The sequence below is a fragment of the Sinocyclocheilus rhinocerous genome, unplaced genomic scaffold (genome assembly GCF_001515625.1).
Source record: "Sinocyclocheilus rhinocerous isolate Xijiao unplaced genomic scaffold, SAMN03320098_v1.1 scaffold754, whole genome shotgun sequence".
Lineage (NCBI taxonomy): Eukaryota > Metazoa > Chordata > Actinopteri > Cypriniformes > Cyprinidae > Sinocyclocheilus > Sinocyclocheilus rhinocerous.
The window spans coordinates 565,671-581,505 of NW_015658045.1; the positions used below are offsets into that span (position 1 = coordinate 565,671).

The 15,835-nt window shown below is 36.3% G+C and overlaps 1 protein-coding gene across 1 annotated transcript in view; it reads right to left on the reverse strand.

The window, feature by feature from the left end:
* The window catches only part of LOC107722024 (disks large-associated protein 1-like), an 82,301-nt gene that overhangs the window by 51,804 nt on the left and 14,662 nt on the right, over positions 1–15,835 (reverse strand). Inside the window, exon 2 of the mRNA XM_016530252.1 lies at positions 5,329–6,459. Within this exon, the coding sequence (XP_016385738.1) occupies positions 5,329–6,411 (1,083 nt within the window). The 5' untranslated portion in view covers positions 6,412–6,459. The remainder of the gene's footprint in view (positions 1–5,328; positions 6,460–15,835) is intronic.

Below are 15,835 nucleotides of genomic sequence, written 5' to 3' on the forward strand. Positions count from 1 at the left end.
GATTTTAGCAAATGGCTGCAATATAACAAAGAGTGAAAAATTTAAGGGGGTCTGAATACTTTCTGTACCCACTGTATATAAATAACTTTAATTTTATTTTAGTTTTAGAAATTTTATTACTTCAACTTCAACTAATTTATTACAGTTAGTTGGCAAGGCAACATTTCTCATTTTTGTTTCAGTGGTTAATGGTAACGTTCATAACTATTTTTATATAGGACAACAAGCCATAGATTCACTTATTTTATCAAATTATTATCAAATATTTATGTATATATAATAATAAAATAAATGAATGGATAAATGTTTTGTAAACAGCTGTTAACTCACCAAATAGTAAATAATTTATAAATGCATATAAAGACTGTAAATCATTTTAACACACTAAAATGAAAAAATGTTGTTTTTGAAAGTTTAATAGCTGACTTCAAAATTAAAGTAAAATGTTTTGTCAAATCAAAACGTGCAGTGATTTTTTTTTCTTACCAACACTGATCAACAAACTTCTGAAAAGATATAACAAACAAAACAACCTGAAAACATGTAAAACTGAAAAAAAAAAAATAATAATCATAGAATCAAATTGAAATATTATACAAAAATACTGTAAAAATGTAATGGATGAAAACCTGAAGACAAGTAACCTAGGGCTGCAGTCCGAGTCTCCGCTGTCCTCCTCTGCCATAGCCTTGATGTAGCTGCCGCTCCTCATCCTCCTGCACGGGATCTCGTCATACTGACCCACAGACGAGAAGCCACCCCACTCATCCTGAGGAACCTGCAGAGAGTGAGAGAATGTTAGCTTCTCATAAACACCTGATCTGCCTCCAACAATTAATAATAACGACATAATAATAATAACGATAAAGCAATAAAGCAGTTCATGATGTAGACAGATACTAGAGAATTAATTTGATAATAAATTAAATAAAATGATTAGATAATATAATGTAATTATTAATATGTTTATATATAAATGTGGTTGCAGTGTTTAAGTATTATATATTATTATTTATGAATATTTTAAATTAGATTTCATTTTAACATTTTCAGTTTTCATTTTAATTTTCATGTCACTTAAATTTTTAGTTTTAGTAAATTTGTTATGTGCTTTTGATATTTTTATTATATATATATATATATATATATATATATACAGTGGGTATTGTGTGTTAGTAAAAAATGTTGTTTTTGAAAGTTTAATAGCTGACTTCAAAATTAAAGTAAAATGTTTTGTCAAATCAAAACGTGCAGTGATTTTTTTTTCTTACCAACACTGATCAACAAACTTCTGAAAAGATGTAACAAACAAAACAACCTGAAAACATGTAAAACTGAAAAAAAAAAAATAATAATCATAGAATCAAATTGAAATATTATACAAAAATACTGTAAAAATGTAATGGATGAAAACCTGAAGACAAGTAACCTCATTATGTTTTCATGTGTACAAAATATTTATATTGTTTAAATGTTTCATTATATATGTATTATTTAAAATGTTTATAAATGTGAATAAAATATTTGCATATACTATGTAAATCTTTTTTTCTAAATCAAATACTTTTTTTTCTAAATCTAATAATAACCAATTACAAATCATTTACCACTGATATATTTAAAAAGTTACATAGTATATGTCCCAAACCTTACACATGAATCAAGAGTAATGCATTGCAACTGTCCATGCATAAATATTAAAAACATAAATAATGCTTTAGAAATGACTTACTACATCACAAATGCTTACTGTGTCCTTATTCTAATGTATTAACCAGAACCCCTCCCTGCTGAACTACAGATGACGCAGCTATGACTATCACTTCTCAATCTCTTCCCACATTATCTCTATAACATAAAAACTCTTTGATACATCAGATAATACACTCTTAAAAAGCTAAAAGCGCATCCTGACATAACACGCACGGCCTTATGCAACCCGTTCCCACACACTAACACCTGCTGCTCCCACTACAAAAAAGCAATATTGACTTCTGCACAACCAACATCGTTATCTGAAAATGATCTTGAAAACATTTTACACCCACTTGCACTATTCATGTACGACGCACGTAATGTGCACTTCTCAAAAACTCATCTCAAAAGCCTCTCACCTCTCTGAGATGAATAACAATCATTTCATATTATCCAGCACGGCTCGGTTTCTTTTAAAATCTTCCACCATTTTTAGTGGTCAGTGAAGGAGAACTAGTGAGCCCGGCTTCAGGCTCGCTCCGCGGTGTGCAACGCATGCTAACGCAATTCTTTCACACGTTCCCCTCTTTTTCACATGCTCTACTAGGGGGCGAAGCCAACAACCAATCCTCCGTCACCAAAAACAGAAGATAAAGGGGCACAAATGGAGATATTGTTCAGACCAGGGGAAAGGATCCACTCTCTACTGAGTGCTATGTTTTTTTTAAAGAGTAGAGGATGGAAATTAGGAAAAAGTGCAGAGACGCAGAACGGAAACAAAGTACCTCAATGCCACTTCTGCTTGAAAACTATGATTGCTATGAGGATGACCGTGACTTTAGCAATAAAGTAGCTACTGGCGACTAAGTCTTCTGGAGTTATCCACTGCAAGTCAGCGTCAAGCTAACTCTATTAGCAGACTGACTCTCATTACTGCAGATGAGGGATCAGATACGGGCACTTTGGCAGCTCTCCTTGGAGTTCTGCCTTTTTATTAAGCTCCTCTATCTCTCCTGTCTCCATTATCTGCAACGTCTTCTCCGCTTACCCTTCTTCTCTCTTTCTCTCCCTGACTTTCTCTTTTCTTTCTCTCTCTCTCACACACACTTCACTAGTCCCTTGTACTTGGCATTGAAAAAAGGATTTTCATTATAACAATATATTTTTTTTTATATATTTTAAAGAGTTTAAAGGGGTCATATGATGCGATTTCAAGTTTTCCTTTCTCTTTGGAGTGTTACAAGCTGTTCGTGCATAGATAAGATCCCTAAAGTTGCAAAGACTAAAGTCTCAAACCCAAAGAGATATTCTTTATAAAAGTTAAGACTCGTCCACGCCCTCCTAAAACGCCTCGTTTAAACACCCCCCCCACATGTCTACGTCACTGTGTGGGAAGATTTGCATAGCACCGCCCAAATGTATACGCAAAGAAAGAAGGCGTAACTTTGATTCTCACTGTAGTAATGTTGCCACCGCCGCCATGTCGTGGAGACGCTGTGTTTTGTTGTGAAAGCGAAACTACTTTGTTTGGTCTTCCAAAAGAGGACACAACTAGAAATCAGTGGTTAAGTTGTATTTACAACACTGTTCCAGAACAGTTCAATCCAAATATTCAGATGTGTGCAACGCATTTTACGGAGGACTGTTTCCTGATTCTGGGAGAGTAGCCTACAATGTCGGTGTTCCGGTGAATTCAGTACCCATTTCCACTTCGGCGCGCATGCTGACCACAGTCTATGATGCTGACAAATAATGCTTAAGTTGATTTTTTTCATGAGTAATTAAATTTAAACTTTGCACCACTTTGATTTACATATTGAAATCAGCACTTAATTTGAAGTTTTCCACTGAAGTTTAATATGTAATATTTTATTACCATTTCTTTCTTTCTTTCTATAAAAACTTATATTTATATAACAAAAACAACAATAATTGTATGTTATTATTAGATTATTATTAAGAAAAAGAAAGAAAGAAAGAAAGAAAGAATGAAAAAGGTTAGAAAGATTAAACTTAAATGAATAACTAAAATTTAATTGCTGCTCTAAATGGTGCAAAGTTTACATTAAATAATAATAATATAATAATATTACTCTCTACATAATATATGTAATATATAATATAATATTTGAGTCTCAGAAAAAAGAAAGTGATGAAGAAAGCAGAAAGGGAGGGAAGAGAGCAGAGGATATATGAACCGCACTCTTTTCCTCTGCTCTCCTCCCTCCCTTTCTGCTTTCTCCATCACTTTCTTTTTTCTAAAACTTAACTGTGTCACATAGGGAACATAAGAGACAGAGAGAGATAGCAAAAGGACAAACAAAATCCATTATTTTTCTCTTAATCTTCACACAAACATCGCTGATCTCCAGGGCTGTGGATGAAACTTTTCTCACTTATCCTTCTCTTATTTGTTTATGATCTCTCCATCACACAGCATTAGTCCACAACAAAGAAAACAAAACACAAGCCATGGTCTCCGAGTTCATTTTAATCTGTCACATTCAGTTCCGCTAAAACACAGCAGGTCAGTCCTGAGCCTATTCAAACACACTGGCATTGTAATGGACCATCCATACAGGACGTGTTCTTGTATTAAAAACAGCTAGACAGAGGCCCAATGGAATAAAACTGCACAATGCATGATAGTTGTTAAATATATCAGTAACACTTTAGTTTAGGGACCAATTCTCACTATTAACTAGTCACTGATTTGCATACATATTACTAGCATATTGGCTGTTTATTATTACTTATAAATCACATATTAATGTCTTATTCCGCATGTCCATAGTTTAGATCCCTTAATCCTGCCCTATATCTAAACTTAACTAATTTACTAACTATTAATATTTATTAATAACAAGCAGCAAATTAGGAGTTTATTGAGGCAAAATTCATAGTTAGTAGTTAGTTAGAAGTGAGAATTGGTCCCCAAACTAAAGTGTGACCAATATGTATGTCTAGCACATGATTTTATAGAAAAACAGTGCAACAATGAAACACACACATTGTAAAGGTCAATCAAATCCATCAAATTTTCATTAAAAAATATATATTAAAAATTAATCACGAATTGTCCCGGTCACAGATGTCCATTTAGCACTTTTCATACAAAACAATTACAAACCAGCTAGACACATCACAACGGTCAAAATCATCACTATAGCACGTTTATTACGCAACTGAGTTGTGAGTTTGTAAGCTGCAGTCTACCATATTTTCATAGAAACATTTAAAACCCAGCAAGATGGATCAAAATGGTCAAAGACGTTCTAGTATTTTATCAAAGAAAAAAAATGACTAAACGGACAGATGCATAAAGCATCCTATGTGAACGGCCCCTATAACATGCTCAGACTAAGACATGCAGATGCATGCAATATGTTTGCTCTTCACAAACATGCAAACACAGTAGGAAGATCATGCACTGAAAAATTGGAAACATGGAGAGAGATGAAGCAGAAGACAAACAAAGATGAAGAGATGTCACACCTTCCACACCAAGAAACCAAATGCACATGACTCCTCAGCAGAAACGAATGAGGTGTGGAAGCTGACCTGATGACACTGATGATATGACAAAGGTGATGATGGTCGTGGTGATGAAGAGGGGAGAAATCTCTCTCCTACCTGTAAAAACTGGCAGGTTCTTCCCTGCTGGCAGGTCGGTGCTTTGACTAGAGCTTTATCAATATTGACAGTGGCCTTCTGGTACACCTCTCGGGCCCTGCTCACCGTTAGCGTGCTTGACCAGGAGCTCTTCTTGACGAGTGACCCAGCCTGGTCCACTGACTTCGGGCCACCAAAAGTTAGAGCGCCTCCTGTGGTGTTGGAGCAAGTGGAGCAACTTCCAACATCATTGTTGCTGCGTGAGGTCTTCAGGGACGAGTGTCCCCCACCTAGTGTGTTGTAGCTCTGTCCCAGGAAGTAGTGGGACTGGGATTTGTCCGGATGCCGGCCCATGGTCATGACTCCAGAGGGTTGATGCTGGTGGTAGAGGCAGATCTCTCGGTCCAGAGTGTCGTCCGAGCTCCAGTAACCTGACCCGGGTGTCCGTGCGCGAGGTTTGGGCTCGGAGCGACTGCGTTCCTTGTTCTTCCCTCGCTTGTTGCTAGACTGCTTGTGTAGGGTGCTTACAGTCATGGTGGAAACATTTGGGTGGGATGCAGCCGTAGCCATTGCATCAGCTGGGATGGTGGGGTAATTTCCATTGAGACTGCGTTGGCTGGGACCTTCCAGGGAATGGGACTTGGTGAACAGTTTTTGGACGGAGTGCACGAGGTGGCGTATACGCCCAGGACTGTCGCTACGCTGGTGTTCCAGCGCCGCTGTCCGTTTGTATTGCAAAGTGTGATATCCGTCCTTCCTCACTGGTTGCTGCTGGTCAAACTTCTCCAGCAGGGATGATGGGATGGCAGCCGAGCTGCCTGGGCCGCACCCACTCCCAGTTCCTCTGGCTATGCCGCCCGGTCCCACATACGGCACTATGGCGCATTCGTCCTTAAGCTCGTGATGCGAGCCGTGATGTCGGCTGGGAAATGTGCTGCTGGCCAGATCGGACTGGCACCCATAGAAGCTGTGGTCGGTCGGGTGGGCCTGGTTAAGGACATAAGGTCGTCGGTCGTGGCGGAGGGTCAAAGATTCGTAGGATGGGTCACATTGTGTGAGTGTGTGGTGGTGGCTGCGGCTGGAGGACAAGCCTTTCATCGTCATCCTGATACACTGACCCTCTCACAGCCTCATCCACACACACCGAGTCTACTGCAGAAAGACAGATGGACAGAGAGACAAGAGGGCCAGAAAGCAACATAGAGGACAAACAAATTAGGTGAAAGAACAAAAAAACAAGAGGATCACAAGGAAATAGAAGCAAACAAAGAGAAGGAGAGAAAGAAAGAAACAATATGCATTAAAGATTGTCACATTTAGTCCACATTTTAAACCTCACAGTGTCCACTATAATGGACTGATCTTTAACAACATTTTAACCAATCAGGGTGTGATGTTACATTCAGACTACCATGGGTCTGACTCAAACTAGGGATGTACTAGACTATAGTACTTTCAAAATTGACTAGTTAGATGGTTGCCTAAAAGAATAGTGGACCAATCTGTCTCAACTGGACATCCTGTATAAGTAGACTGGTGTTGGAGTCACCTGACCCCAAGTGCTTACATAAGACGTCTTGTTTTCAAAAACAACTAGACGGAGCACACTGGACCGGAACAGAACACTGGAGTCTCAAAACGCATTTTAAAAATTGGACTATTGTTAACTTGACATGCTGTCTTAATGCAACACTTGGTGCAATGCTAAAAAAACAATGTGAGATTTGATAGAATGGCCAAATACATCTGTCTGAATTTGTATGGCTTTAGTGGCAGTGCTTTTAAATTTAAAGACCAAGCACAGCAAACTGTTGGCATGCTAATTACAGCATATAGGCACTAAAAATATATTTTGAAAAAAAAAATAATAAAAAACCTTTTAAAAAATTTAGCCTTGACACCACAGGAATAAAATACTTTTTAAAATATATTAAAACAGAAAAAAGTTTTTACATTTTAAATTGTGATAATATTTTACAATATTAATGATTTTACTCTATTTATTTTTGATTGAATAATGACTGCCTTGGTAAGCAGTTCCCCTTTGAACGGGACCATACATGGCTGTCCTCAAATGAAAACAAAACTTTGTCAATGCTCATTCAAAATTTCTTTCAAGAGACTTCCAGTCACTCTGTTGATGCAAATTTCCATGAGTGTGAATGCCCCTTTAAGAGGACAGAACAGTAAATGCAATAGTGATGTTAGCACACCAACATTAGCATGTGAAAAACCTCTCCAGGCATGGCTCGCCAAATCTGAAGAAAGACAGAAATGAGAGAAGCAAAAGATAAAGCCGAAGACAGATTATTACTGAAAGAAAGGAACTGAAGCATTTTGCTGTTTATTCAGCTAAATCCTGTTTACGGTGTCAAAATGAGAAATCAGCCGTTCATGCTTGAAGTCATTTGTAAGACTGTGAATTCATTAAGAGCATTTACCAAAAGATCAATGACTGTACTGAGATCAATGCCATCCAGTGAGATGGATGCTTATACAGGGCATGAGCATTCAGCATACGCTATTGTAACTACACCTTGTGACCAAAATATATTTTATTGTAAACAGTGAAGCTCAATTAAATATATTTTTGAAATAGAAAACATATTTAGCTTCATCCCAAATGTATTTCAAAATGTATTTCAGGGGCAAGAAAATACATTTCCAGTCTTAGCCTACATTTAGGCTAAATGCAAATGTGGATGGAATAGCCATGAAATAGAGATCAAAACTACATTAATAATGATTTAATAATGCTTATTTTATAAAATAGTTTATATTATTTTATTATTTATATTATTATACTATTTTAAGCGTATTTTATCATTTAGTTTTATTATTTGTTCCTGCATGTTATAGACAACAAATAAAGTTTTTTTTTTTTTTCAAATGTGACATATGTGAATATTTTCTTGGCTTGAAATATATAGCACAACATGTAATTTTCATTTTTTTGAAAAATTTATTTTCAAAAATATACCAAAAAAAATACATTGGAAGAAAATACATGTACACAAATATATTTTGAAGCATATTTTATCAAATATACGTTGCCCTTTTTTTTTATTTTGAAATATATTTCAAAATATATTTCAAATATTTTTTTCTCCATTTGGATACAGTCTTATCCATATGGATTGTTTAGCTTCAGCCATGTTTGTAGCATTAGCTTTCATACATTCATATTTTGAAATCACACCATGATGTGTAGTTGGCTCTGAAAAATAATCAATTGATTATCTAAATATAAACTCCTTTTGAAATGTTTGGGATCAGTAAGATTTTTATTTATTTATTTATTTATTTATTATTTTAAGAAATTAATACTTTCAATCAGCAAAGATACATTAAACTGATTAAAAGTCACAGTAAAGACATTTATAATGTTATAAAATATCTCTATTTCCAATGTTGTTCTTTTGAACACTCTATTCCTCAAAGAATTATGCAAACATTATTGGCATTACTATACTTGTGGGGACATTTGGTCCCCATAATGTAGGGAATAGCAGGTACACACACACACAGACACACAGACACACACACACACAAACAGACACACACTGAAATTATATGCATTAAAAGAAAAGACATTCACCTAAATATTAAAGCTAAACATATATACAAAGACTATTAAACCTGTTATCTTCTAATGAATCTCATTATACACACTCTCGCTTCACCTCCTTAAGCTATGTGGTGACTCCTGCCTGACACGTCTATGTGTGTGTGAAATTATAGCTGGCACAGAGTAAATCTCTTGCCTTATTAGTACATTCTCTCTCTGTCTCTGTAAGAACACTGGAGATGTGGAAACAAAATAATTAATCGTTTCATACTCCTATCCCTTTCTTTGGTCACAGATGAAGTCAACCTACTATTCTACCAAGCAAGGTTATTATAGTTTTGAATTTTTTAATTAGTTTTATTTTAATATCGTTTTCAAATTTGCTATAAAATTCAGTTTAGTTTTTATTAGTTTCATTCATATTTTTGTTAGTTTTAGTTTAGTTTTTATTTTGTGAACGCATTTTTATTTAGTTTTTAAATAGTTTAGTTTCAGTTTTAATTAAAGTTTAGCAGAATTAACAGATCACTTCCAGAGCGCAGGCCGAAGAAAGACGTAGGCATAATGTAACCTTAGTGAGGCAAACATATAGCGACACAAAATTAACACATGCTGAGATTGATTAGATAGTAAAAGTATACAAATATACCCCAAAGAAAGCAGGCAAGCCTGTTTTACTCAATTAAGTTGCGCTTAATGTCATATCCAATGATGTGTGTTGAGATATTTAGTAGGCTATGAAAATAAATGTAGCCTGATTTGGTTATATGTCTTTTCTTATTTAACCATAATCATGATATTGTAACTGTGGTGTCTTGCTCACTTTTCCGTGAACAGCCGTGCATCAATCAAAACTGGGACTAATGAAATTCAACAATAACGGCAGTCACATTTAACAGTAAAGGCTTATAATTCTTCATAAATGAAAAGAACATTCAAATATAAGCGTGTGTATGATGCACATTTGTTCAAAAGCCTGGCAGAGTGATCACAAGATGCTAAGCAAAAGTTTTGTGTTGTTTACAGAAAGGATGCGCGTTCTCATCTTTTTTTTTCTGTTAATTATCATGTTGCGCTGCATGTCTGTTTTTCTTTAAAGCCCCAACTTAGAATGCCTAATGTTGGTTTGATTGCTTGTGTTACGTGATAAAATAAATAATCTTGATTACCTGATGTAATAGATTTAATGCGAGTGCGGTTCAGGTCGCGACGCACGGTCTTTATGTCAAACGGTTCTGGTCTGGTACAGAATTAAATTAGTGCTGCTGTCAGATAATGGGGTCGGGTGTTCTGTTAAAGGGGTCATATGATGCTATTTTAAAGATCATTATTTTGTGTATTTGGTGTAACAGAATATGTTGACATGCTTTAATGTTCAAAAAACACATTATTTTTCAAATACTGTACATTATTGTAGGTCCTCTATGCCCCGCCTCTCTCAAACGCTTCGTTTTCTACAAAGCCCCCTCCTTTGACAAGCGCAGTCCGCTCTGATTGGCCAGCTGACCCAGTGCACTGTGATTGGCCGAACACCACGTTTTGAGACTTTAGTCTTTGCAACTTCAGGGATCTTATCTATGCACAATCAGCTTATAACACTCCAAAGAGAAAGGAAAACTTGAAATCGCATCATATGACCCCTTTAAGTACTGCTGGTGCACGTTTACCAAACAGGACCCGTGCAGGCTTTAAACAGCTTTGCGTCTCTCCGTCAGATAACCCCATGTGCGTGATGTGCCATTACAGGTAGGCAGACTATTTCCCTAAACCTCCACACAGCTCGTATATTTTTCAACCAAGGGATGAGAACGTAATGATTACGAAAACGATTATTTATTTTTGATACATTTTATTTCAGTTAGTTTTTCAATAACTGTTGTTAGTTTGGTTTCATTTTAGTTTTTCAATTATTTTGACGTTTTTATTTTATTTCAGTTTACGAAATTGTTTATTTCATCAATCGTTTTAGTCTTAGTCTTAGTTTTCGTTTACGAAAATAACCTTGCTACCAAGACAAAATAGCATACACATACATCCAAATACACTAATTTCCAAGCAACTTTTGTTTTGTTTTGATGAAATATGCAAATCAGTGAGCGTGTAAGTTCAACCAATTGATGGGAGAGCTGAAACAAATGTAAAGCGTATTTATTTCATGAGACTGATAAATAAACCATAGAGCACACTGATGAAGGTGTTTCTGGTGAAATCTTCATAGCTAATGGCATGGCATGCATTATATTAATGCATGAGCTGCCAGAGAGTGAGTTGTTCAAATATTGTAGTCTTGGCTGAAGAAACAGCTTGATGTGTGTGTCGTTCCCCAGAGGAAATGGATTCCTTTGCTTTCTTTTTCTGAGTGAGGCAGATATAACTCTGACAATAAAAGAAAAATGAAAACGTAACTCTCAGTTGCATTCGTCTGTACTTCTTAGTTGAGGTAGTTCACCAACACACACACAGCCAAAAAAAGATATTTAAGATTAAGATATTAATATAACTGACAGATTCTATCAAGCTCCAAATATAATTAAATGGATCCTAAAAGTAGTTTATACAACTTATTATGCACTATATTTCAAGTCTTCTTAAATACTAACTTTTTTAAGAAACGGACTGAAATTTTTTACGTAATCCACTGGAAAACTTCTGCTAGAGAACAAATCACTGACATCAAACTAGGAGCAATATGTATTGAGGGGCCAGATTTGAATATACACAATGATAAATGCGATTTATTGAATAAAGACCACCAAATGTTTAATTGCGTCCAGCAACAAAACAGCATCTCTGTGCTGTGTGTGTAAATGCATGCGTGCTTGATTCATCCTCATAATGGCTCATATGAGTTGATGTGTAAGGCTGAGCTCATTCATTGCCCCCAAAGCCTTTCAGATGTATCCTAGTGGAACTTGCTCTAAATTAGACCGAGTGGAAATCCATAAATAAAGATGCTCATCTTGTACTTTCTTCTGCAGCCCGACTCTCACTAGAGTGTCACAATTCTTGCTCACTTCCTCATCTTCTAGACCAGACTACATTCTTCTTCACTCTCTTTTAATTACATTCATTGTCCATGCTCCAATTGATTAGTGCTGTTTTTTTAAGGTGAAGTCATGCTTAGGATTAGAAAAAAAAAATTGAACATTAAGTATTAAAGGGGTCATATGATGCTTTTTTAAAGATCATTACTTTGTGTATTTGGTGTAACAGAATATGTTGACATGCTTTAATGTTCAAAAAACACATTATTTTTCAAATACTGTACATTAATTAAGGTCCTCTATGCCCCGCCTCTCTCAAACGCTTCGTTTTCTACAAAGTCCCGCCTTCCGACAAGCGCAGTCTGCAAGCACGCGTCGGAAATGTAAAGCCCCATGTGGGGCGTGTTAGAACGAGCCGTTTTAGGGGGGCGTGGCAGAGTCTTAACTTTGATAAAGAATATCTCTTTGGTTTTGAGACTTTAGTCTTTGCAACTTCAGGGATCTTATCTATGCACAATCAGCTTGTAACACTCCAAAGAGAAAGGAAAACTTGAAATCGCATCATATGACCCCTTTAAAGTACTCGCCTATATCCCTATGGACATGAATGATGCTTCAAATCATTTGGCTTATTGAAAAGAGGTATCCTATTACTTTTCTAAGCCATTATAATTATAATTTTCACCTGCCACATGATAAAACAGACAAATAACAACAACGCTCTAGTAACCACTCAGACCACCCTAGCAATGACATAACAAACACCCTAGTTACTACCAAGAACACTTTAGCAACCACATAAATGCTCTAGTAATCACCCGGAAATCTTTAGCAACCTCATAACACTCAGTGCTACCAACCAAGAACACCCTAGCAACTACATGGCAACATCCTAGTAACTATCACCACCACCTATAGTACCCTAACAACCATATAGCAGCACCCTAGTGACAATGCAAACACACAGCAACACCCTATTAACACCCTAGCAACCGCATAGCAATGCCCTAGCAACTATCAGAACACCCTATAGCAAACACATAACAATGCTGTGGTAACCACCCAGAACACCCTCACAACCTGGAATGCCCAAACACATAGCATTGTGGGAGCTTCTGCATGGGCAAACCTATTGTAACCATAAACAGCTGATTTTCCAAAATGCATCGCAAGCCTAAGTTGATTAAAGTGACCATTAGTGCCTATGAGTTCTGTGAACTAGGCTTATGATGCTTTTGGAACGCTCCCAAAACTATGTTAGCAACCCTATATAGCAATGCCCTAGCTACCAGCCAGAACACCCTAGCAACCACTTCGGAACCACTAAAAACACCCTATAAACAATAAGGTGAATCAAGAATGTGTGAAAGTGTGGCAGCAAATTTTACATGGGCAGACCAAGCAACTAGTGAGGATACCCTAGCAAATGCACAGCAACACCCCGTGAACACTCAGAACACCCTAGCAACCACATAGGACACTGGCAGAAACTTTTACTGAAAAATGTAAAAATTGTGTTTTTTAGTTAAACCTTTCTTGAAATGACTTTATTTTCATACCTCTCTCAGTTTTGTTCTTTAGCTGACCCTTCGTTCCTCCCTCTCATCTTCCCCTCTCTCTCTTTTGGTTTGACTGAAGTGCGCTTTGAAACTCAATCAAACTGCGCTGACACGACAGCCGAGAGTTTCTCTCTCTGAGCCAAACTAATTACGCTGTCTGTCATTAATGAGAGCAGCACCACGTCACTCTTTGATTACACACACTCTATGAACAATTTCTTCCTGCAGATCTGTTTGATCAAAGAAAACAAACACGAGAGGAAGAGAAAAAAGAGAGAGAGAGAGAGAGTGTGACAAAGACAGAGAAGGGTTGTGTACAAAGAAGTGCTCAGTAATCACTATGTCAGATTTTAGCACAGCTAAATTATTTCAAGGTAAACACAAGCAGCCCTTTCAGTAAAGAATAACAACTGCAACTAAACCTGAGCAACAAAATCAGACGAAAGCAAGCTATTTAGGACAGTTAACACCCCTCCTCTTGCATTTATTGACGACTTGCATTTATTGTTTTTTGTTTTTTTTATATATATATTTAATCCTACTATACTACAATGTGTTCCTTATACTCAGCATACATTTCCAAGGTCATGCTGTTGTGTGCCCACTATTAAAAAAAATATCAAATATAATACTGTCTAAAAATCGAAAATCTTACTGGAGTCAGTAAGTTTTTAATAATAATAATAATAATAATAAATAATGTGTTTAATGAAAGTATAATAAATAGATCAAAAGTGACAGTTAAGTCATTTATAATGCTATAAAAGATGTCTATATCAAATAATATATAAATCATATTCTATATCAAAATGCTGTGCCGTTTCGGTTTATTAAAGAAAAAACGTACCACGGTTTCCACAAAAAATATTAAATAGCACAATTGTTTTCAACATGTAAGAAATGTTTCTTGAGCAGCAAATCGGCATATTAGAATGATTTCTGAAGGATCATGTGACACTGAAGACTGGTGTAATGGCTGCGGATAATTCAGCTTTAAATCACAGGAATAAATACATTTTAAAATATATTAAAGTAGAAAACTGTTATTTTAAAATGTTATAATATTTCATAAATTACTATATTTTTGATCAAATAAAAGCACAAGAAACTTTTTTCAAAAACATTAAATCCTTCCGACCACAATCATAATGTTTTATTTAAAAAGATATTTTCCCATTTTTTCTTATATCTGATTTTTACATGTGCTATTTCTCAATGCATCTATCAAATTAATGAATATTGAGGTTAATCTAAATATGGCATTTTGTGTCTAGATAAGCATTAAGTTGTTTACAGTCATTAAGCTTATGCTCACTGAGATTTGTCAACATTCTGGTGACCTGGTGAAGCTTGAATGTTCTGATCCCATCAAAGGTGATACTTGAGCTAAAGGGTTTGAGAACCACTGAACTAAATCATTTTACTCAACTCTAAATGACAGATAATTATGTGACAGTCCAGGCTGATCTCAAAACCATAGTCCTTTCACAGCCTTAACCAGAAATAAACAACCTATTACAAAACACCACCAACAAACCTGAAAACAGCCTGCACAAAACCAAGCGTGGAGGTGTAAAACACATTAAACCCGAACAAGAAAGTGGGCTGCTCGCTAATTGGTGCTGTGACTAAAAAAGGGCCCTTCCATTTCGAATTCTGTGACCTCCCATCCGTTTGTAACATAACAACATATTGTTCCGACCAGCGAGCAATTTTCTCTCCCTATCTTTTTTTTCCCCCTTTCAATAAAGCCCAATAAAAGACAACTATAATAATCTCACGGGGGAAATTGAACGTGGTCGTTTTTTCTCGTCTCCATGGCAACAAGTCTTTTCCCCCATGGCCTCACCCAACAGAGAGTGTATTGCTCATGAACTCATGAGGAGTTGGTGAGAAAGTGATTCTTGGTGTGAAAAAGCAAGTTGTCATTTCAGTAACAAGGTTAAGAGTGAATAGCAGGAGTCACATTGGGGAAGGAAGAACTAAAGATGAGGACATTTTATTATTGGAAATTTGTGGAAAGATGGCAGCACGCTATGATTCGGCCCACTATGAATTATAAATGAGGACATTCATCATAGTTTTGGATGTGCATGTCCATGTGTTTGAGAAATCTGTTTGCGTGTCGGGGTGCGTGTGTGTTAGAAATGTCTTGTGGGTGATATGTACAGTTGGCTGAGAGTGCAATAACAGGCTGCTGATGGGGCTGACGGAAACCATCAGGATCAAACTGACTAGTGAAGCAGAGATACAGCCGAGGGGACTGACACAACACAAACGTCAGCCAACAGAATATACACAACAGTCTAAACTCTGCATACAAGCTAAACCTGCTACAGACTACACATTTCAAACCACGAACTACACATTATTCTGAAAAAGAAAAAAAAAAAAAAAAAAAAAAAACTGGGAGGCAT